Raw genomic sequence first — 27,334 nt, forward strand, 5'->3', positions numbered from 1 at the left:
ATGTGTGCGCCAGCGACGGCTGCCCCCCGGTGTCTGTTGCCTCTCCAACAAACGGGCAATATTTCTAACCAGAGTCACATGACGTGACCGTGGGGAAGGAGGAGCACGCCTGGTTAGGAAGACCCGCTGGTTTTCCCCACACAAATAACAGAAAGTCTCCGACTTTTTAAGGAGGAACTGGCTGCTCTGCCAGAAGAGAGCTAGCCGAGGACAGTGATGTCAACGTCGGAACCGAAACTCTGCGACACTGACAACTTCCCCAGTCGTGACAACCACAGAGTTAGCTGATATGTATGGCTACTGTAACATGATGTCACGTAACTAAAGTGGAGTAATGTGATGTAATGGCAGTGAGTGCCTACTTTAGCGCTTTATTTGTTTGTTGCTGTAGCGGGTGGACGTTCGGATCTCTTTGTCGGTTCTGTGAAACTGTGCCGATTGACCAACTGTAAATGCACGTCAAGTCATCAGCGGGTCAACAGCCTTTTAAAGACCATGGTTAATAAAGAGGAATTAGAGGAATGGCTGAAGAAACTTTTGGTGAGGCTGAGGACGCCGCAAGAAGACAGACAGCTGTGCACCCTGATTCAAATCATTCAGGATCTGCTCTTCCTGGCGCACACCGACCATGGTAGGAAACACATTGTTCCTGCGTGTATGCGCCAGGCTGCTGGTCACCACCAGCCGCAGTTTCCTTTGACTGTGTTGTTTGACTTAAGGGCACTAGTGGGACAAGCTTTTAGAGCCTTTTCTTTAGTGTAAGTACTAATACTGCAAGTAAAAGTGCCAACAAAAAGTGAAAACATAGTAGCACTGTCTGCAAATGTAGCTCAATGTAAAATGCAGTGTAAGTAGCCTTTATGCTGAAATGTGCCCCCTGCCAGTGTTCAAGCCTATTATTATTATTATTATTATTATTATTATTATTATTATTATTATTATTAATAATAATATTATTTTCCCAGGCATATCTTGTAATAGGTCTCAATAAAGCCTGGTTTACTAATGCATATACTGTGTAGTAGTTTAATCTAAATTAATGTGTTATATTTTACAAAGTGATCAAACTAGAATGCGTAAAAGATTACATGCTTTCCTGTGAAACATGGTGTCATTATTCTGTTGCTCTTTCTTTGCAGCAGTTGAACTGTTTGAGGACAAAGATGTCCATGTCCCCCTGATGATGGTGCTGTCATCCCACATCAGCAGCAGAGGAGTCCAGCAGGTACTGCAAGACATCAGAAACTGCACACTATGATTGTGTAGTTTTTTTTTCTTTTTTGCTTTGTCATCCTTCTCAGTTTTTTTTTTAACTTTTGTTAGTGTGAACACAAAGAACAAACTGAATATTTTAATGACAAATGTCCTACATTGTAGCATGAGTTTTTTTTAGGTGCTGTTAAGTATAGCAGCATCATCTTTCATCTCTGTCGTTTCTGCTTTGTGTGCTTAAACTATTCATATCCTAAATACATTTTATAGTGTCTTGTGACAGCTCTGCAGTGCGGCTTATCTTAGGTGCCATTGCAGCACGACTCAACCCACAAGTTAGCTTTTTATCTTCGCAGGCAGATTTAGTCATAATAAACTAGTCTGAAGGATAAAACAAAATCTGATTGCAGTTGTGATGTATCTTATCAGAAAAGGCTTCAGGTGATTACAATGATTTAGTACTTGCTCCTATAATGCAAAAGAACAACAGCTCTCTATTGCTTCTGGAAGAGTAGTCATGCTGCCTCTGCTAAAGCAGAGTTAAACAATTTTTGAGATGTTTTTATGTACTGGCTTAAGTGCTGGTTGATTTGAATTTCAATAGACCATTGACCTGTGTTTCATTCTTTTTCTACGTTGATTGATTTGCTAGCTTATTGTTTAAATTACAGGACTGCAATTAAGTGTGTGATGCTGAAATCTTGCTACAGGTTGGATGGTCACTGTTGTGCCAGCTGATTGAAGTTTGTCCCTGTACACTGGACCAGCTGACCAAACCTCTGCAGGCACCCAAGGACTGGGAGATAGTAGGAGTCCACCAGTGAGTAAAGACATTGAGATTATATAGCATCCATTCTAAAAAGGTCATGAAGCTTATTTTAGTCACCACATGTTCAATGTGTATCGCTTTTATATAGTTCATCCCATATTTTTCCAAACAAACTGCATTTTTTCCATGTTTTCCTTTTTTCTTTTCTAGTACATTTATTAGTGCCTACACTAGTGAGCTTAGACAAAAAGATCTCAGTGATATGCAGGTAACCTTGTCAGAATCTAGTTTAAGACAATTTTACCAATTGAAAGATCTCTTTTGCCTGCATTAATGTGTTTACTAGGCAGGTCCTGAAGGTGCTATCTCAGTATAGGACAGACTGCAAGGTGACCATGGTGGGACTCCGGGCCCTGGCGCTACTTCTACGATCAGGTACACACGAGATCTACAGCAGCACATCAATGCATCACTCCTGCGTCATACGAACACTAAAAATTAAAATGTTCTGCCTCATAATGCTAAAACTACAGTTTCTGAGTTTATTCAGATCTACATTTATTGAATAATCATCATACCAACCACAGCATAGTTTATGCTGCAATGGTTTTATTGCATGTCAAGTCAGTAAAAAAAGGAAACTAAAAAAGTAAATGAATAACGAGCCTTGAGGAAGGTAGAAGAATAGCTCCAGTCACTACAATTAATGTGATTATCTGCCTGATTTTACACATCCACTATGTGGGGGTTTCCCCTTCCAAAGCCTACTTCACAAAACTCGCGTAAGTTATATTTAGAGGAACTTTCAACCACTTTCTTCAAATAATATTATTGTTTAGCCCATTTGTAATCTTATTTGTGATGACCTGTATTTTATGATAATTGGTGTAAACGGAAGCTTTGGGGTAAAGTTAAATTAAGACGTGTCACATGGTGTGGAAACTGCTTTGATTTGTTTGCTGATGTACATTGTCAGTGGCTGGACTTTCACTTACCACACAATAATTTGAGAAAATTTGGGTGGGGACATTGAAATCAACTCATAGCTAAGAAAACTGTTAGTGTATAAATGTGTTTTAAAAATGAGCTGTAGGTTTGTGGTCTGAAAGTTGTCATGAAGCTTGTTTTATTCATGGTGATGTAGACGTGATTCCTTTGCTGGTACTTGAGGAGGAAGAGGATGTGTTTGGCCTGGTTGTGCAGGCAATGAAGAGGTTTCCTATGAGCGAAGAAGTGCAGCTCCAAGGCTGTGGAGCTCTGCAGTTCCTGCTGGAGAAAGGTGGGAAGAAACACATCTTAGTTTTATGTCATAGTATTGTATAAATGTAGATGTACTGTCTTTGTTAAAGGATTACATGGAGCGAAACTTTCCTGGTGTTTGTGTTTTTTACCACTAGTGGGAATGAGCTAAGTGTTGGTATGATGGAAACCAAATTAGGAGCTTTGGGGTGGATTAAAGGGATGATGGGAGCCCTGTTATGCTTATGAATAATGCTAATTGTATGTTAACACAAACGGACAGATGGAAGAATGAATAAATGTCAGGTGCATGAAATGTCAGAAATTTTAGCTACCGCTGGTGAACATATTACGTTTTTGTGTTTCCAGTAAGTGATGCTCACCTTATGGAGTTTGTGGAGACCCAGGACCATGTTGTGGTCCTGGCAGTTCTTAAGAGGTTCTCAGACAGCCCAGAGCTGCTCCTGCAGGCCATGAAGGTTCTGCTCCCATTGGCTCATCCTGGTAAGTAGTAGTCTAGTAAAGCTCACGAGAGCAAAACATACGGGAGCACTTAACTGGATCAGTTAAAAAAGGGGCTAATACTCTATGTTAGTGGTCAGTGGTGTCCATTAATAATAATTAAAGCTATATGTATGGCTAAGTATCTCTGGGCAAGACACTGAACCCCCCAACAGCCCATTCCCCTCCCCAGCTGTGCAGTGCCGGTCCAAGCCCGGTAGAAATTGGGGAGGGTTGCGTCAGGAAGGGCACAAGCCAGGAACACGTGAACTTTTCACAGTCTGTGTTCAGCCTCGGCAGCAGACCATAATGTCACTGTAACACTGTCACTGTCACTGTACTTGAATGAATACATGTTGGCTTTAGTAATAAGAAGCTTGATCAAGCATCAACGTATTTGTGGCTGCATTGGGTTACAGAATACATTCTGACGAAATTCTGATTATATTTTAAATGCTAACTAAAAACAAATAAACCCCCAACTTAAGCATTAAGTGTAAAAGATATAATACAGGTGATCCAGGTTATGTTTTGACTGCTGTTTAAGTTCATGAATATTTCTCTTGCAGGCAGTAACGTGGAGATCTTAATGTCAGGAGGTTCTCGATGCTACAGTGCAATAGTCTCCGCAATGGATGCCTTCCCTGAGTTAGAGGAACTGCAAGAGACAGCCTGCTGCTTGTTCAGGAAGTTTACATCAGGTCAGATCAAGATTTCAACTGAATTCATTTATCTACAGTAAATAGCTTATCCTGTTAGGGGTTGTGGTGGGGAATGGAGCGATTTAAGCTGCCACTAGGATAATGGGGGTATTGAATTCACAGATTAAACAAAACTAAACTAGTTGAGCCACCTTTGACAGCAGTAACCTTTAGCTGTGGATTACGTCTGCAAAACTGTCAGGAGTAGTATTGAACCATTTTTTTCTTACAGAACTGGCTTAACTCAGGCATATTCTTAGAACGTCTGATGTGAACTGGTGCTAGACAGAACTTCACAGTCTTGCAACAGCCAACCTCTCCGACGTCCTTCTGGTGTATGAACCAGTCCCTGTGCATTTGAGGGCAATTTTCAGATTCATTGTCCATTAATAACTTTGGCCAACAGAGTCAAACAGATTTAATTTATTCTGATAAGCTAATGTGTTTCCCAGGTGACATATTAAGATTGAAGAGGTCATCGGAGGCATGTGTTTGATAAAGAGTTCGCTTGTTTTGTGTCGCCCTGTAGAGAGTTATTACAACATCCTGGTAGTGAACGGCATCCAGAGGGTTGCAGTGAGAGCCTGTCAGACCTTCCCCAACAACGGCATGCTACAAGCCAACGCTCTGTCCTGCCTGGCTGACCTCAGTAAGGAGACGCACTCATAAATACTGTATTTGACTCATTTATTTATGTACCCACAAATGGATTAGCGATGGAGACAACAGAACAATGAATTGATGTCAACATAGAAGCACAGCAGTGTTACATATAGTATAAGACGATAAATTCTACTGGTACAAAACAGAGACTTTCAAGTGAGGAACACAGACCACAGTAAAATCTTTTCTGCATGCTAATGAACTGGGGGGATGCTCAGCTTTAACATCAGCAACAGAAATAAGTAGAGCCAGTATTATCTAACTATTCGATCAGATCTTGTAATGTTTGCTTATTGTACCGCCCTGCCTCTTTTTTTTAGCTGCAACCATCGTGCAGAACAAAGCAGTGGCCGAGCAGGGACTGGAGGAAGGAGAGGAGGAGGAGAATAGGGGTAGGCAGGAGGTTGAGGACATGGGCCTGGGCTGGATGGAGGTTTGCTGTACAGCGCTCGAACTCCACGCTGCTGAGCCAGCAGTTCAGGTTGGTCCAGCTTATTCTAGCACCTGGGCTACAGCAATTACTTCCTCTGGTGTTCCACTATTCCACAAGGTCTTTTTGTGTCAATCCATTCCACTGTCTCAGGAAGCTGCAAGCTGGGCGATTCACCGTCTCTTACTCCATGGAGCAGGAGTGAAGAGTTTGGAAGATGAGCAGGATGAGAGGTGCACAGTGAAGCGGTGAAATATCACACACACCTCTTTTAGAGGTTTAACACTTTTTCTGTAGCATTAGTCACGCTCTAAGCACACATGCTACTTTCTGTGACCTCCATTAAAATAAAGAAAATTCAAAAGAATCGGATATTATAGCCTGTACCAATGGGTTTTGTTGAACATCTTGCTGTATATGTCCTGATAAATGTCTATGAAACGATTAAAGAAACGATTATTATTATTATTATTATTACATAATACTGTATATGCTTATTTTCAGGACTCCTGTTCACAGACAGTTAATGGCGGCCATGTTGCTCCACTCGTCCTACCCCAGCGTGTTTAAAGCTACTACTAGTGCCATGGCCATGCTCATCACACTCAACAGTGAGTCATTAGCAGTGTGTGGTGACATTTAGTCGGCAGACATGTGGTACTGTAAATATTTATTTGGCTTGCAGGTAAAATGCGATGTCTGCTACTGTCCAGTGGGCTCCATGTGAACCTAGTGGAGATGATGAAAAAGCATTCAAATTCCGCTGAAGTTTCCATCAGTGCCTGCAAACTGCTCAACCTGCTCTTTCAGGGAAGGTGGGTTCAAGCGAATTTTCAGTTCTATGGTGTCGTTATTAGAAAAATGGCATTAATGGATGGAAACATCAACTTAAACTGGAGGAAAACACTCTAGGACCATAATGTTTTAACTGTTTAAAATGGCAAAGAAACCTACAGGGTTTTTCTCCTGTATTGGTACCTAAAGCACTTTACAGCATTGCTTCTCATTCACCCAGTCACCACACAGTGATGATGGCTGGGCAGCCATGAAAGGTGCTCGCCTGACCCACTGACCCACTCTAACCCAAAATGAGTGCTTTCTGCTGAATGCAAAGGGGCGATTGAGTTTTGAATCAAATTATTTTTAATTTTCCACCATTTGTAAAACTTCTTTGTAATTTTAACCTATTTCATAATTTAAAATACTCCTTTTTTCTAACATTGTTTTATGCTTCCACATGGATTTCCAATTTCAAAATGTACAGATTAACACATTGTGTTTTTGTTTTTGTAAAAATATTGTGATGAGGATTAACTGGTTGAAACCTGTTTCTGTGTGTGTAGGACACCTACTCTGGATGAGTCGAACATGGCCATGAGCCAAATCCTCAGCACCATGAAGGTCCACAACTTCCACCTGGAGGTTCAGCTGGAGGCTCTGCAGGCCAGCCTTGTCTTCCTCTGTCCAGGTATATTCAAGTTACTTTGGTAACAACCTTATTGACATACTGGCATGTGGTAATTCAAGTTACTTTTCAGGAAGTGCAGGAATGCAAGGCAGGAATGTGAATGTACAGGCCAGAGTGTACTATGTACAAATGCATAACTGCCTCTCTACAATGCACACAGCATGACAAACAGATGATAGTCCACACTCAGACTGTAGTCTTGCCTGGCTGTACTTCAAAGCAAATGTACAGTGTACTTGTTTCAGCAGGGAAATGCAAGACTAGTTTCCATTTTCCATTTAGTCATTTAACATACGCTTTTATCCGAAGCGACTTACGAGTGAGGTACAAGGTGAGCAAAAATCTAAGTCAAACATCAAAACAAAGATAGAAGAAGTCTTTCATGAAATGCAAGTGCAAGAAAAAGCAGAAAGGACGTGTTTTTTTTTTTTCTCTCTTAAAAATAGATTTGTTCATAGGAAGGTGCGTTTTGTTATCAGCAGATTTTTGAATATTGTGAGTGAGTTTGCTGAGCGTGCAGTAATATACTCTGCCCTCTGCTTTCAGCACTGTAATTTTAATGCTCCTAGTAAGATTAATGAATGATAACAAAGGGGCTGTGTCTGAGTGTATATGTTTTTTTGTCTTATTACATGTTTACTTGGCATGTGTAAATCCCCAGACAGACGTTTAAGGGAGCACGGGGTGTCGGTCGCAGATCCTGACATGGTTGATGTGTCACTCAAGGTCCTCAAGAACCAGTGTGTGGTAGAAGGAGCTCACACGCTCTACTTGGAGGCTCTTAACAGGGTATGAGCACAGTGACAAACTCAAATTATTTCTCCAGTTCTTCCTATCTTTTCCTGAAGATAAGACCCTAGAAGAATAGACTGAAGGAAGTGAGCACCGGGGTTTGTCTTTTACAAATACTAAGGATTGTAGACAGATTCAGCCTGTTCATATAATTATCATTTATTACACAAATAAAACAACAGTTCAATTATTCATTGTCAAATATAAACAGTAGTTGGTTCTGCAACCAGAACTTTGTAAAGATGTGAATAGATTTTTTAAAAGAATGGCATTTATTAATAAATAGTGACCATGTGTCTGTATAATGTTTCTAAATCATAGTAAGAAATCTCCTAATAACATAAAGCTACAGTGTGTTACTTCTTCAAGTATTTTCAGTAAAGAAATACTCTATAACTTACCTCAATCTAGAGAAGTGCTATCAAAGCCACATTCTGCTTAAAAAAGGGGACCTTTGAGATGCCATAGGGTTTGACACTGTGTCAGCATTTAACACCCTGGGGGACGTGGTTTAGAGTCTCATGGTGAAAATGTGAAATTGTGGTCAATGACAACAATAAAGATTCTAATTCTAATACTGTGTAATAAGCCAGATTTTGCAATGTTATTGCAAAGATGTATGGAATTTACATATTTAGCATTACTCTATCAAGAGGTCTAAATACTCTGTCATTTAGACTTTTTTGTCATTTTTCAGTTCATAAGAAGTCCAACTCTACAGAGCTGTGGCCTGAAGGTGCTGGCTGCTCTGGCTGACTGCTCTGGTGCAGTGGACCTGCTCTGCCAACAGGGGGCCATAGATACAGTTCTTCATACACTACAAATGTTCCCCACAGAACGAGGTACTCAGCTGACATAAACAAAGGGGCAGTATAAACCAATCTAAATTATATGTTTGTTGGTTATATTTGCTCTATTTTGTCCTTTTGCTTGAGGTTATATTTGTAAAAGCAGGTTTGGAAGTGCTGCAGTGGAGCAGTGAATAATAATTAGATCTGAGAAGAAATGTGCCAGTAGAAAAGTAAAAGCAGCTTTGCTATAAATATACTGCTGAACATTTAGGAATGTCCTTAGTTCAATATTAAAGAGTTTAAGTTGTGTACTCACTAACTTTCTATTTCCCTCCAGAGATACACTACTGGGGTCTGACCCTGCTCAGCTACCTCGTATCGAAGAAAAAGCTGTCAAGGATGATCGTGCCTGTTCTAGCCTCTGTTGTAGTAGGGTCCCTCATCCAGTACAAACCAGACTCAGAGATGCTGCTGAAAGTGAGCTCAGTGTTTGGCCTTGATGGAATGTGATGAAACTGTTTCATACTGTGCAGATTTTTATTGTTACTTAATGCAGCACTGGCTTGAACTTGTGTACTTACAATATAATTGTACAGAGTACCTGAGAATTTTAAAGCTCAAATGTTCAAACATATGCTCTAGGCCCAATTTGGGATTTTGGCCAAAATGATACCTTTACCTGTCATCTTACTTTATTTGTGTGTCTCACAGTGTTTTCAGGTGGCTTTGAGGATGTTCGAGGCCTGTTCAGGAGCAGCTGCTGAACTGCAGAAAGAGGATTTTGACAGGCTGATTTTCAGACACCTCAGAGAGGAGACGCTTCCCCAGAACAACTACGCAGTGAGTCAGGCCGCCATTAGATGGATAGAGCATTGGTTTGGGATAAAGAAGACGTTGATTGATTTGGTACAGACTTAACAATCTTATCCGGTCAGATTTTGAATTACTTCAGTACTAATTATAACAAAAAAACTCTTGTCATCCTTAGTTGGTCTTCGTTTGTAACCCAGTGATACAAGCTTGGCTACAGTAATGAACATGTTCAGTCATATCAGCTAAACATTAGTGTTTTAGCATTGTCACTATGAATATGTTAGTATAGTACTAGGTCAAAGTACCTGTACCAAACCTACAGCCTCAAAGGGAGGCTATAGCTCAGGGGGGCTTTCTTTACAAAAGAACTAGGACAGCACTGCCTTGGATTAAAGTTTAGCTTGATCAGCTATCGAAAATACATTTTTATTGAAAAATATTTCAACTCAGGCCACATGTGTACCTAATTTAAAGTTCTTTCAGTGTGTTTGCTCTAATGAATTTAATAGTTAATTTATTAACCAATTTTGTACTGGACCATTGGGGCCCTCTAAAGCTGCTTTCTCCCCTCTCTCTGTCTGTTCTCAGCTGCGCAAGTCCATGTGTCTGGCTCTGTCTAAGATGTGGTGTGACCCTGAGCTGCATTACAACATGCTGGAAAAAGCCTGTGAGGACGGAGACATGATGATGGCAGAGTGTCTGATTGAGCTTGGTGCTGATATCAACGGGAACAAAAAAACTGAATCTCTCATCTACCAGGTTAGAGGACATCAAAACCTACAATGGGTGTTAGGGAGGCACAGACTTTAGAAGATTATAGATTTTTAAAAAAGCTAAGAATATGTTTAGATAATGCACAACATACTGAGAAACTAAAAGCTTCTCATCAATTGTTTGATTTACTTCTTCTCCACTTTGACATTTGGTAATTTGAAAATAGTTTGAGCGATATTATAACAAACTGTACTTTTTGATGTCACAGTTTGTGTAATGTAAGCACGTTTTTATACAGAATCCTTTTTTTCCATTTAAAGGGATAGTGCAGTCAGGTGTAAGGCAGGAGACAGACCTTTAAACACTGACTAACATTCAGTCTTAATTAAGGGTCAACACTGCAAAACAGAGTTGCACACTCCGTTATAATCTCTGTGTTATGGTTGCAGGTCTGTGAGCGAGGAGGACCGCTGGAACTGGTGGAGCTCCTCCTTAGCTGCGGTGCACACGAGCAGCACCTCCGCAGGGCGCTGGCAGTGTGTGTGAGGAGGGGCGACGGTCCCACAGTCATTCAGCTGCTGGGCCGATTGGGTCTGGATCTCAACAACAGTGCCCTCTGTCTGGGGGGATTCAGGCTGGGTCGCCTGGATGCTGCCTGGCTCAGCTCCCTGCTGGCTGAAAGAGGAAGGACATACAGTCTCCGTTACAATAGCAGTGAGGAAGACTATTAATATATTAATGAAGCATTTTATCCTAATTTGAATATCAAATTGTGAGTTGTGATAAAGTTTTTTTTTTTTTTTTTAACTGAAGACTGACATAAAGATTTTTCGGTTTCAATGCACCATATTTTGTGTCTTTAAGGTAAAGGTGTGAGTTTGGCGAAGTATATAAAGTCTTTACAGAGGTCAAAGAGCATAAGCGGTCGTCCTAGATCGATAACCGACTCCTGCCTGAACTCAGGCTACACTTCTGATGAAAGTGATCACTCGAGTTTCAGCTTTTTCTCCATGGAGGACAGCCCGTTTTTCATCGACGACATGGAGAGTGACGGTAAAATTTCAGTTTGTTCATAGACTGATAGGATCTTCATAGATCAATTAGAAGTTAAAAAGTGACAGATTGTCTCATGTAAACACTGATGGGTTCCAACACAAGGAGCAAAATTCTTCAGACATTAAGTGTGACACACATTTAACCATTTGTATCTGCTTAAATCACAGCATTACTATTCAGACCAAAAATTTAGTTCTACTATTGATAGAAGTGGGAAAATAAATCTCAATAAATCCCATCATGTTTATTAGTTATAAATGTTTTTGACTGTTCTTACTTGTGTTTCATCAGTAAATAAAAATAATTTTTAACAGCCAACCTTTTCTTTTTAAAGGGAGTGATTCCTTGTTAGGAGCTCTGTCTCCAAAACCGCATAACAATTCAGCAGAGGATCTGGGAGGAGGGTCCTTCAAGAGAAAGCAGGGACGTCACAGACATCCCAGTGCAGAGGTACAACTTCTTCCTCCATATAAAAAAACTATATGTCTAAAAAGAATTGCTATAAGCAAGTAACTTGCTGTAGAATGTTTATATTGATCATAACCTAGAATGATGAATCTCACCTGGACTTACTGTAATGTAATGACTTAATTTGTCACTCTTTACAGAGTGGCCAAGCTGAGGAGCAGACGGAGCCTGTACACAGGAGATATGGCAGGCGAGGCTCGAGTCACAAAGGTAAACTCATCAGACTAAGTTCAGTCCAACAAGATTGTCATGTTATCAGGCAGAGTTGTGTGAAAAAGCTGTGATTCTCACCTTCAGTCCTGGGATCTGGTGAGAGCTCTTCTGTTTTGCCCAAAGAAAGGGAGAGGATCCGCCTGCTGGACCTGTCAGGAAATGAGTTGACCTCTCCGTCCTGTCTGATGGATGATATTTTTGTCCAGCAGCACCTAGGGCATCTCCTCCGCCTGGACCTGAGCAACAACAGTCTCCAAGAGTTTCCTTCAGCTCTTTGCCAGGTAATGCATCTAATCTGCTGACTCACCAAGATATCAAAATAATCGTAAAATGCACTGAAGCCGTTTTTGTTTTTGATTTGGCACAGAATTTAAAGAGTCTGACTCGACTGGACCTGCAGGGTAACCAGCTCCAGTTGCTGCCGGCAGAGCTGCTCTCTCTGCCCTCGCTGAGCATGCTGAATGTGTCTCGTAACTGTGTGGGCCCACTACTGACCTTTGACCCTTCTGTCACCTGCCCATCACTGCGGCAGCTCAATCTGTCTTTTAACAAAATCACCACATTTCCTTATGTGCTGGGCCATGCTATGGATCAACTGGAGGAGCTTTTTATGGAAGGGTAGGCTGCCGGGGGAACTTTATTTTTTATTATCACTTTTTTTAAACGGCAAAAAACAAAGCAGTGTTTTCTTTTTCTCTTTAATTTGAGCACTTCTCATAAATTACCTTCATTCTCAGGAAAGGATCATTGTGTTAGTAGCCATGAGAACAAAGCCACATAATAAAAGTATTTTTTGCTATAAGAAGGGAGAAATGCAGACAAATTATGAAATTCAATTTTGCTAATTGATTTGATTAAAGGAGGCCAGGCTTGTGTCCAAAAATGGGCAGTATAACGAGTTTTATTGTGTAGGGCTTTAAATCTGTTCTGTCTGACCTGCATTACTTTATCATTAGCACAATGTCATAATTGGTTGCTAGTAAACATTTCATTTTCCCTGTGGGTCAGATTTAGTAGATGGTGAGCAGGGGATTACTAGAAAGCAAACAACAAGCACACTCCACTTTGTCAGATGTGGCATGCACATAACTTGCATACAGGAAAAATAGCAAGATGTCCTGCCTTTAGTTCATTGCCTAGTGTGGCTTCAAATGACCCTGAAGAGCGTTCACAATTTCTTGACATATACTGAGAGAAGTTTCATCATTCCCTACTCCGCATAGTTGTTCCCTATATCAATGTGCTGAAGAGTTGGAGAAACTGTCTATTACTGCTTATGTCAGAGTAGGTACATTGGTGAAACCACATTGAAATTAATGTCAAATTAAGAACAGTTTTGTTTTTTTTTCTCCTCCAGTAATAATGTAACTAAGCTGTGCACACCTCTGTGCCTGCCAGAGATCAAATTGCTTGATGTGAGCAGGAACAACATTGAGAATATTTCTCCAGACTTCCTGACCGGCTGTCCCAAACTGGAAACCTTCAGTGCCTCTATGAACAAAATCTGTGAGTACTGTAGACTGATTACTGAGTTAAACCAAAATACCTCCAAAACATTTTCAAAAGAAAGACTTAAAAAAGGACAGGTCATGCCTTCAGCCCCTTTGATTGGACATATCTGATACTTTCTTCATTTGTCTCTCAGTTTATTAACTCACTTTACCTTCTAAGAATGGACATTCATTTTCTTCCTAATTCAATTATTTTCCAAAATCGTTTTACTTCTTGAGAGAAGCTGTTCAGCATTTATATTTTGTCATGTGTTGACAGGTTTTTTGTCACATCTACCATCAAAGATCACCACACTGAAACTGGCAAGCAACAGCTTCACTTATGTTTCAGAGGCCATACTTGATCTGCCAAAGTAAGTCAGATCCTGCTAGTTTCCATAACACACACACTGGCAAACATTAGCACTGACTTTGCTCTCAGGTTTTTACCTGTGCAGTAAAGATTTAATTGCTGATTGTGTAGTACAAACACAGTAAATCTCATCCTTCTGCTTGTCCAGCTTGAGGTCAGTGGACATGAGAACCAACAGCATTGACGTTCTGCCTGTCCCGAAACTTTGGGAGTCCAGTAATCTTAGAGAGCTGATGTTCAGTCACAACTGTATCACAGCTCTCGATCTCAGCGGACCAATTTATAATTGGACAAGACTTGAGAAACTCCACCTGAGTGACAACAAGCTCACTGAGGTAAAGAAAAGTTTATTGTACAAATGCAACCCCAATTCCAAAAGAGCTGGGATGATGTGACAGCATAGATAAAAACAGAGCGCAATGATTTGCAAATCTCACTAACCCATATTTTACATAAAAAACATATTTGATGTTGGAACTGAGATATTTTATCATTTCATTGAAAATATTAGCTCATTTTGACTTTGATGGCTGCGAATCGTTTCCATGAAATGGTAAAATGTCTCAGTTTCAACAGCTCTTATGTTTTATTATGAGTAAAAAAAAAAAAAATGGGTTGTTGAAATTTTTAAAACATTGCATTCTGTTTTTATTAACATTTTACACATCTTCCCAACCTTTTTGGAAATGGGATTGTATTATGGGCCTTGGTTTATTATTCTAACCCATTAATAATCAGTTTCAAATGAAAGAATATTATAAAATTATATCACAGGGTGTGTCCTCTTTATACAGATTCCTCCACAGATTGGACTTTTGGAAGGTCTGACCTCCCTGGATGTGAGCCACAATGCAGACATTCGGTCCTTCCCTGATGAAATGGGGAAACTGAGCAAACTGTGGGACCTGCCACTAGATGGCCTTCGACTCCAGCTAGATCTCAAACTCATTGGCAGCAAGACCAAAGACATTGTCAGGTCAGGGCCTTTGCAGCATCGTTTGTACAGAATTTCTTTTTAACAACAATCACATCAGTGCAATTTTTACCACAGTTTATTGTAACTCCATATTGAATTTGTAGAAGAGGAAATAAAATAATTCCAATGGCAAATAAGGATCACTTTTCCTTGGCTTGCCATCCCAGATTTCTGCAGCAGCGGCTGAAGAAGGCAGTGCCGTACTATCGGATGAAGCTCATCGTGGTGGGGAATGTGGGCAGTGGGAAGACGACCCTTATCCAGCAGCTGATGAAACTGAAGCGCTCCCAGTTAAACTCAAAGAGGTCTGCCGTTGGTATCGATATTCACGACTGGATCATTAGGGAACGTGACAAGAAGAAAGTCCTGCTGAATGTCTGGGACTTCTCAGGTGGGTTGTAAAAAAAAAAAAAAGAGTTTAGAGAGCAGTTAAAAGTATGGATCTTGTTGTCCTTCTTTGGAGGCAAATTGTACAAGGGCAGCCACATATTTTATTAAACAATTCATTCAGTGGGTTTGAGCTCCACTGTCCACTGCAAGAAAATATTCAGATATGCATCTACAGGTAATATGAGGGCTAAACAGTCAAGAGTTAGTCGTATTAAACGCAAAGAATTTCAAAGTTTTATAAAATTTATAAAAAATGTGTTTTTTCTGTTGAGTTGCAGTTGATGTATAGAAACAACAGACTTGAAAAAAGGTGTTTTTCTTATTTTATTTAGATGCTTATTTCATTCAGCCGCTGGGATTTAGTTTCTGTCCTTTGCCTCTTTAACCACACAGGGGAAGAGGAGTTCAGTGGCTCTCACCCTCACTTCCTGACTTCCAGAGCTCTCTACTTGGTGGTCTACAACCTCAGCAAAGGAGCTAGTCAAGTGGATGCCCTTAAACCCTGGCTCTTCAACATCAAAGTCAGTTGTAAACCAATCATACAAACCAATCAAAATTTTTGGGGGAATTTACTTGTGCTGGCTGACACACATAGAGATCAGGATGGTTGGGATTTGAGAGTCCTTAGTATTTCATATTCTAGTCCTTAGTCCTGATGAGCAAAGTTATGATGTCTTAACATCTAACTTTGTGGAGAGTTTTTAAAGAGCTAAAATTAAAAAAATTTGTACGATTGTTTCCATCTTTGAACAACTCCAAACTTCAGGCAGTGGCACCACTGTCCCCAGTCATCCTGGTCGGAACCCACCTAGATGCGAGTAAAGAACTGCAGCTGCAGGCCTGCTTGACCAAAATCAAAGAGGAGCTGCTGAACCACCAGGGCTTCCCTGCTATCAAGGATTGCCACATAGTTTCCCTCTGTGAGGACTCTGATGCATTGGCCAGACTTCGCAAGGTCATTACTCGTGAAATCGCTAGCTTTAAGGTGAGAGGAGACAGTGGATGTATTTCTTACCTCTTTTCTGTCCTTCTCATGTGCTCCTTCATTCTCTCACCTCATCTTTACATCTGTTTTACCACCAAACAGATTCAGGGCCAGTCTGTGATAGGTCAGCTGGTTCCAGAGAGCTATGTGGAGCTGGAGCGCCGAATCCTGCAGGAGAGGACCAGAGTTTCCCCAGAGTTTCCTGTGCTTAGGCACAAAGAGCTGCTGCACCTCATCCAGGAGAGTCAACTGCAGTTGGAGGAAGCTGAGCTATCACATGCCGCCCACTTCCTTAGTGAAGCTGGTCAGTTGGGCTCAGGGCTGTGTTAAAGAAAACCTGCTCTCTTTATTATTTTTAAGTATATAAATGTCCTTGATAAACCTTTTAACTAAATGTAGTCTCCTGTTTCAAGCAAAACCTCCTTCATCTTAGTACCTGCATGTACTGCAACGTTTTAAAATACCCTCCAAAGAAAATTCTCCTTTGGATTACAGCCATTCCCATTTAATTTTGCACAGATTCATGTACTTTAGCTTTTAGAGCACATGATGAGTCTGAGATGTGTGACTGTATAAGTTTAAATTCTAGTTTACCTTCCTCTTGTTCAGGCTGCATAAGGAGAAATACTGTAATTTTAGGTAGAGATTTAGCTTTCGTAACAGACTGAAGGGATTTCAGGTGTTATATGATTTACATTATTATTGTCTCTGTGGATACATAATAATTATGTCTGACAAAACATTTTGTGCCTGCAGGGGTTTTACTGCACTTTGATGATCCTGCACTCGAGCTTCAGGACCTGTACTTTATTGACCCACAGTGGTTGTGCAACATCATCTCCCAGGTGGCTTTATGCTTTGTTTCTTTTCTAGGCACCAAACTGCATGTTCTTTATATTGTACATGTTTTATATACAAGCAAACATCAGCTGTGCTTTGTTAAAATCCCACTATTTACTCTTACCAATAGTGTAAATTCATCTTTATTAATGGTATTGAACAGCTAATCTAAATTCAGTTAATAATAATTGATGTAGTCCCAAATCACCTTTTCGGGCCCGGTTTAACACCCACAGGACATATTTTGTTTGGATTAGATGTCAGAGTTGCTGGGTTCATTGCTCCAGGTGTTCTCTGTTCTCCGTGCAGAAACTGACATTAAAGACCCGTGGCTTCTGGGAACATCACAAGGCAGTTGTTCAACGCTCAGTAGTGGAAACGTTTCTTTTTGAGACACAATGTTTCCCCAAGAGCCACTTGACACAGTTCTTCAAGCTGCTGGAGAAGTTCCAGATTGCTCTACCCTTTGGGGAGGACCAGCTGCTGGTACCCAGCTGGTATGTTTGAAGTAGTAGCTTCAGATATCTGGGCTTTTAGATCTCGCTTTTCTAGAGAGATCAAATGAACATATTTTATTGTCTCCAAGCTTTCATTTTTTTCATTTACAGTTTGTCAAAACATAGACCGGTTGTAGAGCTGCCTCACTCTGAGAACTCAGAGGTGATTGTGCGTCTGTATGAGATGCCCTACTTCCCCATGGATTACTGGTCTCGCCAGATCAGCCGCCTGCTTGAAGTGTCTTCCTACTTGCTCTTTGGACGAGGTAAACTGAATGTACCGTACAGTCGACGGTGTTTCATCAGGGAAAAATACGTTTATTAAATCAGTTCATTTGCTGTATGTTATCTAGAAAAAGTGATGAGACCCAACCGGATCTACTGGCGGAGAGGCATTTACCTGAACTGGTCTTCTGAAGCATACTGTCTGGTGGAGGCTGTCTCAGTGGAGGAAAATCCCTCCAGCTTTGTCAAGATCACCGTGCCGTCTTCACAGAAAGGTGCTGCAGTTTGTGTCATGCACTGCCTGCTAGTAGACCTGCCATAAATCTCTTTGTAGACAAGTGAGGTGAAACTCTGTGCAAATCAGTAAAGTCTTTGCTTTTGTCTTTTTTTTTTTTTTTTATATAGTGCAATTTCTAGCAAATATTGATGTTGAAACCAGAGCATTTGTATTCACCTGTTATGATACTTTAAAGAGTAGAAAGGAAAATGGAGAATATGTAAACTCAAATAACCACATGTTGACTGTAAACAGCACTGCATCAAGTAATAAGCTGTTAGTGATGAAAACCTTAATGAAATCAGTCGATATAAGATGTAAACCACCATCTCTCTACTCTCAGGTCGGGTGCTGCTTGGTCAAGTTGTGGATCACATTGACTCAGTGCTGGAGGAATGGTTTCCTGGCCTGCTAAATACTGACATGCATGGCAGTGGAGAGGCCCTGCTGAAGAAGTGGGCTCTGTTCAGCTTTGAGGACGGCCAAGAACGGAGCAAGATATTGTTGGAAGACCTTTTTACACATTTTGACAATGGTACTTGATGCATACAGCACGCATATGTATGCTTTCCATCCTTTTGTTAATGCTTTTATTATCAATCACAGATTTCCTGCTGGTGAACCCAGAAGACCCCCGCTGCACACTTTCCATATCTCAGATCGCCCCAGACTTGTTATTGAGTGACCAGCCTGCAGCAACAATACTGGACAGTGAGGAGCTGGAAGTGGACATGTCTAAAGAGCATCAACTGGGTTTGTCAAACTCCTTTCCACACCCGTCATCGTTTTATTTCTTTTAAAATAATGATAGGAAATGAACGTTTTGGAGTTTTTCTGATCTTTTCTCTGTTTCTGTGTTAAAGTTTCATAATATAACAAAATATATTCTGTTGTTAAAGGGGATGGTGGCTTTGGGACAGTCTATCGAGGTGTCTACAAAAATGAAGAAGTAGCTGTGAAGGTTTTCAATAAGCATGCGTCTGAACTTTACATCCACAGGCTCCTTAGACAGGTAGGCTGAAAACTTTCACTAATAAAGCAAAAGTTCTCTTGTCGGCCATTTTTTAAAAATGTCTCCTTGCCTATGATTGTTTTTCTGCAGGAGCTGGCGGTTTTGGGTCGTCTCCGTCACCCCAGCCTGGTCAACCTACTGGCAGCGAGCTCAGGACCTCAAGTACTGGTTATGGAGCTAGCTCTGCGAGGCTCACTGGACTCCCTGTTTGAACACGAGAACGGCAGTCTCAACAGAAAGCTCCAGCACAGGATTGCCCTGCAGGTGGCTGACGGACTCAGGTAAGAAGTTATGAATCAATGCACTTTTGAAACACAATAAAAGTCCGAAACTCCATAGTGAGCAAAATAACACTGTAACTTTTATTTCACGCTGTGAAAGATGTGAAAACTTGCAAAGCCAATCTTGGACTCCTTGTCTAATTTGTATATTCAGGTATCTTCACTCAGCCATGATCATATATCGAGATCTAAAGCCCCACAATGTGCTTCTGTTCAACCTGAAGACAGACTCTGAAATTATCGCCAAGATTACAGATTATGGCATTGCTCAGTACTGTTGCAGCATGGGAGTGAGGAGCTCAGAGGGAACTCCAGGTCAAACATTACAGTTAAAGTGTAGTTTTCTAAGTATGATGCATCTGTAAAATATGTTTTAAGTCTAACATTTGGTGGGTAACGCTATTATAAAATGATCAGCGTTTATGATGTACCTGTAGGTTTCCGAGCACCAGAGGTTGCTCGGGGTAATGTAATCTACAACCAGCAGGCTGATGTTTTCTCATTCGGCCTGTTGCTGTATGACCTCCTGACCTGTGGTGAGCGCATCTCTGACGGCATGAAGTTCCCCAGCGAGTTTGATGAGGTTGCAGTTCAGGGAAAACTGCCAGGTAATTTGTCAAGAGTAAGCATAAATTGAAGAAACTCTGTAATTCAGAGTGAAAGTTGTTTAAGGTCTGTTTTGAAGTTGTATGACATATGAGACATTACAAATAGACCAACCATCTTAATTATATTAAACTGTAAACTTAAGTAAGTTTTATGTATTTGTTTACTACTATGCATTAAAAAGACTGTTTGGGAATTTTGCCAAGTTGTTGCCTTGTATGTAGAAGTCTTTAGTTTCACAGATTGGGCCTTTTACATCAGCTCATGCATTTGTTTTATTTGACAAACCAAAATGTTGGTACTTGTGAGAATAAGGTTTAATTGTATTTGTGTTACTATCAAATCTGCATCATCAAATCCTAGTATTATCTAAAACATTATTCCTGTTGTATTCAAGGTTATGGATGGGGAAGATATAATGATTTGTGCAGAAATGTGTACACTGATATCCAAGGTAATGTCAGAGAGCATTATTTGTCTTTTGCACAGATCCAGTTAAACACTATGGTTGCTCACCTTGGCCGGGCCTCCAGGCGCTGATGAAGGATTGTCTGAGTGAGTGTCCACAGGATCGACCAACCTCTGCCCAGGTTAGAACATGAAAACTATGTAAAGGCCTGTTGTAGGGTGCGGGTGCCTTCATTTTTATTAAGGACACCGGACAGACAGAGAGGATACGCAGATGTAAGTTCTGTACTCTATGTTGGATTCTGTCTGTGTCTTTGTGTTACTCTTCGCTGCACCAAAAAAATGGCCTTTAGGGACAACTGTTGTTCTTTAAATCTTGAGTCTGTAGAGACAAGCTGTAGCGTAGCGTCCTGCAGTGGCAGAGCCCATTTAAAAACTAAATACAGAAAGTATTTGTGTTATCTATAATGTGTGCAGGTGTTTGATAGGCTGAATTCAGGAAAGATGCTGTGTTTGATGAGGGAGCTGGTGGTTCCACGGACGTTCAACGCAGAGTGCTTTACGGTGACCTCCGACCGAAGGGACGGCCTCTCGCACAGCACCGTGTGGCTGGGGGGAGGAAGCAGCACTAAGAAGCTCGGCTCCATCACAACCGTGGACCTGGACACTAGCGTGGTCACTACACAGGTACTCGCCCACAGTTTGTCCCAGAGTGTGATTTATTTTTTTTTATTTAGTTTGATTTAGTTTTATTGGACATGCAATGGCAAGTGAAACAGAGCTCATTGCTTGTCGCAACTAAAAAAACTAAATTACACTAATAACCATACGTTTTGTGAATGTAGCAACCATACTAATGTTGGTGAGTTGGAGTCTGTTTCATCTTTCTATCGTGTTTTTGAAGAGCATTGCCTCAGTAGAGGAGTGGTGCCCTACTTTAGCCAGTATGACTTCTCAGATCAGCACATCTTTGATCGAAGCTTCTGAAAAATCTATGTTATTCATTATTAGATTTTTTTCCAAAGACCTTTGCAAATTCCACGTGCCCTATTCTTCCTCGTCATCTCTTTCCATCTTTATCAAATTTCAAGGGATTCAAGCTATTTTATAGCAAGATGAAAAAAAAAAACACTAAACATGCAGGTAACCTATTCTGATCAATGCAGATGGCTCAGGTAAACACACCACATACCTCACAAGGTCCACATCCCCCAACAGTTAACATGACTACACGTAACTCCATATTCTCTCTAGAAATTGACCATATTTAAAGTAAAAATGTGTGTATCCTTTCCTTTTATTGTATCCAAGACAGTTGTTTGTTTTTGGAGGCAGTTGACAGAATCTTTAATTATTCTTTGATTTAATTATTTTCAGGTTTCAGACTCAGCTGCTCATAATAAATTTAAGCATCTGTGATTCATCAAGACGTTTTTATACCCTACATCAAATCAGCTAGATTCAAGTTTCAAGGTTCAAACCACTTTATCGATCCCATAGGGAATTGTGTAAAACAGTTTAACGCACCTCCTACCAACAGGAGATCGACACCAGTCCCGTCCTGTGTCTAGTAACTGTCCAAATCCCCGATGAGCACTGTGATTGGCTGGTGGCTGGCACCCAGTCTGGCTCATTAGTCGTCATCAGCACTCAGGACGCGTCAGCTTGGCACCACCTACAGGGCGTCACAGATGCCGTCACCTCACTGTACTTCCATGTACATCCTTCTCACACGTAAGTGGAACCTGTTGCTGCTGCTTCAGCTGATGTTTGTTGGGAAGCTCATTCCACTTGCACTGCGCATTAGACATTGAAGAGTGTACAGTGGTGACATGGGGTATTTTGACCATTATCTGACTGTTTTATAAACCGTCCACCCACAAGCTTTCAACTGATAATCCAGACTACCAGTCTTACATGTTTGTGTTTGTCATGTTTGTGTATTTATTTTGGAGCATTAGAGATATAACCCCAATTCCACAAAAGTTGGAAGGAGGTGAAAACATAAATAAAAACAGAATCTAAGAAAATAGAATCTAATCTAATCTGATTTGCAAATCTCATCAACCCGTATTTTATTCACAATAGAACATAAACAACATATCGGATGTCGAAACTGAGACATTTTACCATTTAATTTAATATATTAGCTCATTTTGAATTTGACGGCAGCATCAGATCTCAACAAAAGATTGCCACAAATCAAAAACAATTGGAGGAGCATTTGACAACTAATTAGGTTAACTTGCAACAGGTCAGTAACATGAAAGGAGCTTTTCAGAGAAACTGAGCCTCTCAAATGTTAAGATTGGCAGAGGTTCCATAATCTGGGACAAACAAATCTAAAAATTGTGGAACAATTTCAGGAAAATGGCACATCAGGGCACTATCAAGGCTGAAAAGTACATAAAGGTTCTAAGAACAACATATGCTCCCATCCAGACAATGTCTCCTTTAGGGGGAAGGCTTTGTATATTTCAGCAAGACAATGCTAAACCACATACTGCATCCATCACTACAGCATGGCTTTGCAGGAGAAGAGTCCAGGTGCTGAACTGTCCTGCCTGCAGTCCAGAACTTTAACCAGTAGAAAACATGTGGTGCATCATAAAACAAAAAAATCCAGCAACAAAGGGTCAGGTATGACCCTTTGGTACATATGATATGTTGTTTATGTTCTACTGTGGATAAAATATGGGTTGATGAGATTTGTAAATCATTGCATTCTGTTACATATCTTCCCAACTTTTTTGGAATTTGGGTTGTAAATTAAAGAACAACTACAGTAAAACGACTAAACACCAGACCTTTCCTGATATTACTAATAATATACAACGAGGGTTTGTTTCATGATTGTTTTGTGAAATACTAATAAACCTATAATCTACAGCATTTTTAGACAGGACAGGGCTGTTTGGAGAATGAGTATTTCATTGCCTTGAGAATGGTTAGAAAGCCAAGAAATGAAATTAAAATGTCAATTTTTTTTAACTACACATTTCCTAAATTCCTAAATCTTCTAAAACTGTGTGTGAGAGTATGTGTGTACACACATCTATATGTCGCAGTGACATCATTGTATCTACATTCAGTAATTTGTGTGCTGTATTCCCTCTTCATGTCTTTCAATTCTTTTTAGCCAAAGAAAAAATTATTTGCTGGTGGGGGCAGCAAATGGCGTTCTCACTGTTTATGAGGACTCTGTGCTCAAGGTAAATATTAGGTATTAAATAAAAGATCCAGTGTGTTTTTGTTGATGTTGTGTGTTTGCTCATTTGCAGATATTCTAAATGCTTCTTGTTGATCCACCCTACAGCGAAAGAAAGGGCAGCCGGTTAAAACCGTTACTGTGGGAAACACCGACACTCCTGTCGTGTGTCTGGGCCAGTCGGCATATTTACAGGACATTAGGTCTGTGTGGGCCGGCTGCGGGACAAAGATCCTCTGCTTTAAGGCGGACTATGATGTCTGCCGGACCATCGACACGAAATCAAACCTCATCTTCCAGTGAGTTAACGTCTTCAGGAAATGAATGTCTCAGTATCAGCTTTTTATTGTAAAGTTAATTTAGTTCTTCAGATCCTAAAGGTGTGTCGGGGGGTGGGGGGGTGCATTGTTCAGGCAGCAGCATCCTTTGCACAGTGAGGCGTGTGTGTCTCGAATGGCCGTGGACAAATACGTGTACCTGAGCAAAGCCGGGATGCCGACTGTCGAGGTTTGGGACATACGGAGTGAGAGGATGGTTGACTGCATCGATTGTGCTCAGATCATCAGGTACACACATGCATCACACATCTGAGGCTGAAAAATACAAGGTTTCATTTTTTATTTATTTTTATTTTCTTACATCTTCACGTAATTCATATTCACATTTCACAACATTCATTTTACTAATGTAAACTTTGGCGTCTTGTAAGTGTTTCCTGGGTATAATAGAGGCATGTTCATGTTCATGGTTAACATTACTTTATAAACAACTGCTCTGCTGTGCAGAGAGATAAGCACCATGAAATAAAGACGGTTAAAAAGAAATGCAAGGTGAATGATGCAACAGTACAGTCATCACTTTCTACATGACTTTTGGAAACACACAAAGACAGCAAAATCGACATTGTTGCCTCAGACGAACAATAAAAGTGTATGTCTTCTCTGCAGAGGCAGGCAGGGCAGCGGGGCGACACTGCTCGCTGAGGCGGCTCCCACCTTGGCCAGAGTCAAAGCCCTGCTGGTGCAGAGGGCTGCAGCTCTCTGGATCGGTACTAGAGGGGGCCACCTGCTGCTGCTGGAGCTCTCCAAACACCAGACGCTGCAGGTGATTGGTCCCTGCTGCGAATCCATCCGCTGCATCACCTCTGCACTCATAGGTGGGTTATTTACGATTTCTGAAATGTGAGTCATGTTGTCTAAGAGCCGATGCATTGTAGTTATGAAATCATAGAAACATATATTGGACAGAAGCGTTGGATCATAGCTACACCTCACAAACTTTAATGGTCTCATTGGATTTTAGAGCACGATGCTCAAGTAACCTCAAACTTTATTGTCCCTGTTAGGGAAAGAACAGAACCAGGTAGCGTGAGTCTTAAATTTGGAAGAGAAGTCCGTTTATGCAGATGATCTCAGTAGCTACTTCTCTTACTTACTTAACTTTATTGATCTCGTTAGCATAATTGGCTCTGCGTAATATAAGAATGTGATAATCATAGGAAATAACTTTTTTCTTGCACATTCTGAAATAACTTTACAGCATTAAGACTGTTTTAAGCAGCTGGGTTTTTTCTTGCTTTTGTTTCATGGTCTGTAAGGTTGTTTGTCTGCAGAAATGTCTGAAACAACCCAGCATGCTCTTCACAGTTTGCACACTCTTTGTGTGTTATATTTGTTTTTCTTTATGCCTGATCTTTTGGGGATTTGTTGTTTACTTCCTGTATCTATAGCCTCTCACTATGCACTTGAGTGTAATTCCACTTTTTCTTGAGTAGAAACACTAAATTGGAAGAATGTGGTGCTGGTTTTGGGCAGAAGATTCCCAAAAGATAAGAATTATTTCGGTGAGTCTGATGCTTCACTGTATGTCCCACGTTTAATGAAAACAGCTGTCTCGCAGTGCGAGTTTCTCTGCGGCGGTCTGAAGTGCATGTTTGTTTCTGTTCTCAGATGAAGAGTCGGTGCTGATGGTGTGGAACAGCATGCTGCCAATGGAGGTCAAAGACCTGAATAGACACCGTGACAAAAGGGAACGGATCGCAGCCAAATTGAGAGAACAGCTCTATTCTGACTAATCCTACAGGTTTTTGGGTTTTTCTTCTTCTGTTGTTGTTGTTCTTTTCGAATATTGTCTTACGGTGCATCCGGAAAGTATTCACAGTGCTAAACTTTTCCACAGTTTGTTATGTTACAGCCTTATTCCAAAATGGAAAAAATTCATTATTTTCCCTCACAATTCTACAAACAATACCCCATAATGACAACGTGAAAGAAGTTTGTTTGAAATCTTGGCAAATTTATTACAAATAAAAATGAAATTACAGGTACATAAGTATTCACAGCCTTAGCCATGACACTCCATGACACACTGGGACATCCTGTTTCCACTGATCATCCTTTGAGATGTTCCCACAGTTAACAGTGCATGTCAGAGCACGGGACACCTCAGTGAATGTCCTTGAGTGGCCCAGCCAGAGCCCAGACTTGAACCTGATTGAACATCTCTGGAGAGATCTGAAAGGGGCTGTGCACCGACGCTCCCCATCCAACCTGATGGAGCTTGTGAGGTACTGCAAAGAAGAATTAGAGAAACTGCCCCATCATACTCAAAGAGACTTGAGGCTGGAATTGGTGCTAAAGGTGCTTCAACAAAGTATTGGGCAAAGGCCGTGAATACTTATGTACATGTACGTGATTTTTTTTATTTTTAATACGTTTGGAAAGGTTTCAAAGAAATGTCTTTCATGTTGTCATTATGGGGAATAGTTTGTAGAATTGTGAGGAAAATAATGAATTTGATACGTTGGAATAAGGCTGGAATATAACATGTGGAAAACGTTAAGTGCTATGAATACTTTCCAGATGCACTGTAAAAGACATAAAAATGTTATTACATATTTTTCATGTTATATAAATGGACTATTGGCTTTTGCACATGCATATTTGTGCATTTCATTTTAAAAGTTATGGTGGATCTTTTTCATTGTTGTACCGTAATAATATGCACATCTTAGTGTTAAGAATTGAGTCCATCGATTAGTAGATATTCCACCTTACTTCTGTTTGTCCTGATGATGATTTCACTCACATATTCCGGCCTTGGCCAATGGTGGTAGCAGCGATTACAATACTATTTTGTTTTCAATTATATTTTACAGAATATATGCTGAAAAGGGATCAACCCTCCATTTCATCGTGTCAGCAACACACATTTAAAGGGATGCTTTACCTCATTTCCTGACAGCCATACGGAATATCTGACAGTCATATGTATTTCCTCACTTCTATACATATTATCTGAAAGCCATATGTATTTTCTAAAGGGAGCACATTGAAACGCATCAAAGAAAAAAGATTCTCAAGAAGACATGTTTTTCTTGTTTTCAAGATGTACAAGATGAAATATTGTGCCATGTGTGATGTGATGAGGACACTTAGTAGTTTCTGAAGACTTTTCCCTAAAATCGGTGCAGGTGGTCTAATATGTTTTGTGAGTGCTGAGAGCAGTGCAAAAGCTTTAGGAGAACCTCCTGACAACAGATGCTTGTTTACCTAAGTATGATATTAAAAATAGGATTAAGTGTATATTTGATCATTTATCCTCATGTCCATTTGTGCGGGTATCGGTGTCAATGAACATCAGTAAACAGGATTTCTCATAATGCTGCCTTTGTACAGGTTTGTGTTAGAATAAATCAAATATTGTTTTGTGCACCATGACTCTGTGTGTGTATGTTGTTGGAGCATTATTTACAAAAGAACACGGACAGTCGAACAGCAGGTCGGTGGAAAATGTGCCAAGGTTTCTAACTTCTTTTCAGAGGACTCGTCTTTACATTATGAACATTGGATATTGTACATTTTATACTGTGGCATATAGATGAAGGTATTTGTACTTTATTTAAAAAGAAGAATGACATATTGCCTATAAGATGAA

At 40.4% G+C, this 27,334-nt stretch overlaps 1 protein-coding gene across 7 annotated transcripts; it reads left to right on the forward strand.

Moving 5' to 3' along the window:
• Positions 1 to 27,111, forward strand: lrrk2 (leucine-rich repeat kinase 2). Of its 7 annotated transcripts, XM_067493044.1 has the most exons (53): positions 1 to 291; positions 392 to 631; positions 1,140 to 1,225; positions 1,923 to 2,032; positions 2,328 to 2,416; positions 3,126 to 3,260; positions 3,590 to 3,724; positions 4,291 to 4,422; positions 4,952 to 5,071; positions 5,406 to 5,566; positions 5,669 to 5,763; positions 6,020 to 6,126; positions 6,201 to 6,330; positions 6,859 to 6,983; positions 7,645 to 7,772; positions 8,473 to 8,617; positions 8,904 to 9,043; positions 9,278 to 9,406; positions 9,968 to 10,138; positions 10,543 to 10,807; positions 10,958 to 11,146; positions 11,484 to 11,599; positions 11,758 to 11,827; positions 11,915 to 12,111; positions 12,198 to 12,448; positions 13,188 to 13,336; positions 13,601 to 13,694; positions 13,842 to 14,028; positions 14,488 to 14,669; positions 14,837 to 15,060; positions 15,453 to 15,580; positions 15,826 to 16,044; positions 16,147 to 16,348; positions 16,801 to 16,889; positions 17,194 to 17,381; positions 17,493 to 17,647; positions 17,735 to 17,881; positions 18,227 to 18,418; positions 18,490 to 18,636; positions 18,783 to 18,895; positions 18,986 to 19,176; positions 19,331 to 19,524; positions 19,614 to 19,784; positions 20,272 to 20,372; positions 20,668 to 20,877; positions 21,731 to 21,924; positions 23,330 to 23,402; positions 23,507 to 23,697; positions 23,812 to 23,964; positions 24,346 to 24,554; positions 25,173 to 25,241; positions 25,348 to 25,480; positions 26,556 to 27,111. In XM_067493044.1, the coding sequence occupies exons 2-52, from the start codon at positions 496 to 498 to the stop codon at positions 25,470 to 25,472; spliced, it is 7,659 nt and encodes a 2,552-aa protein (XP_067349145.1). In that variant the 5' UTR covers positions 1 to 291; positions 392 to 495; the 3' UTR covers positions 25,473 to 25,480; positions 26,556 to 27,111. The 7 variants fall into 7 exon arrangements, with proteins under 7 accessions (XP_067349145.1, XP_067349144.1, XP_067349148.1 ...); XM_067493043.1 differs by having other exon boundaries at positions 1 to 631; XM_067493047.1 differs by having other exon boundaries at positions 1 to 631; positions 19,331 to 19,491.
• The last annotated feature ends 223 nt before the right edge of the window (positions 27,112 to 27,334 follow it).

This window comes from Channa argus, chromosome 23 (assembly GCF_033026475.1).
Source record: "Channa argus isolate prfri chromosome 23, Channa argus male v1.0, whole genome shotgun sequence".
Taxonomy (NCBI): Eukaryota; Metazoa; Chordata; class Actinopteri; order Anabantiformes; family Channidae; genus Channa; species Channa argus.

Excerpts from the sequence above, each read along its gene's own strand:
- lrrk2 (XM_067493043.1), top strand. The coding sequence starts at position 496 with ATGGTTAATAAAGAGGAATTAGAGGAATGGCTGAAGAAACTTTTGGTG. Across the intron at positions 15,581-15,825 it reads CCTGGCTCTTCAACATCAAA|GCAGTGGCACCACTGTCCCC; the intron begins GTCAGTTGTAAA and ends TCCAAACTTCAG. Across the intron at positions 19,177-19,330 it reads CAGGTGGCTGACGGACTCAG|GTATCTTCACTCAGCCATGA; the intron begins GTAAGAAGTTAT and ends TTGTATATTCAG.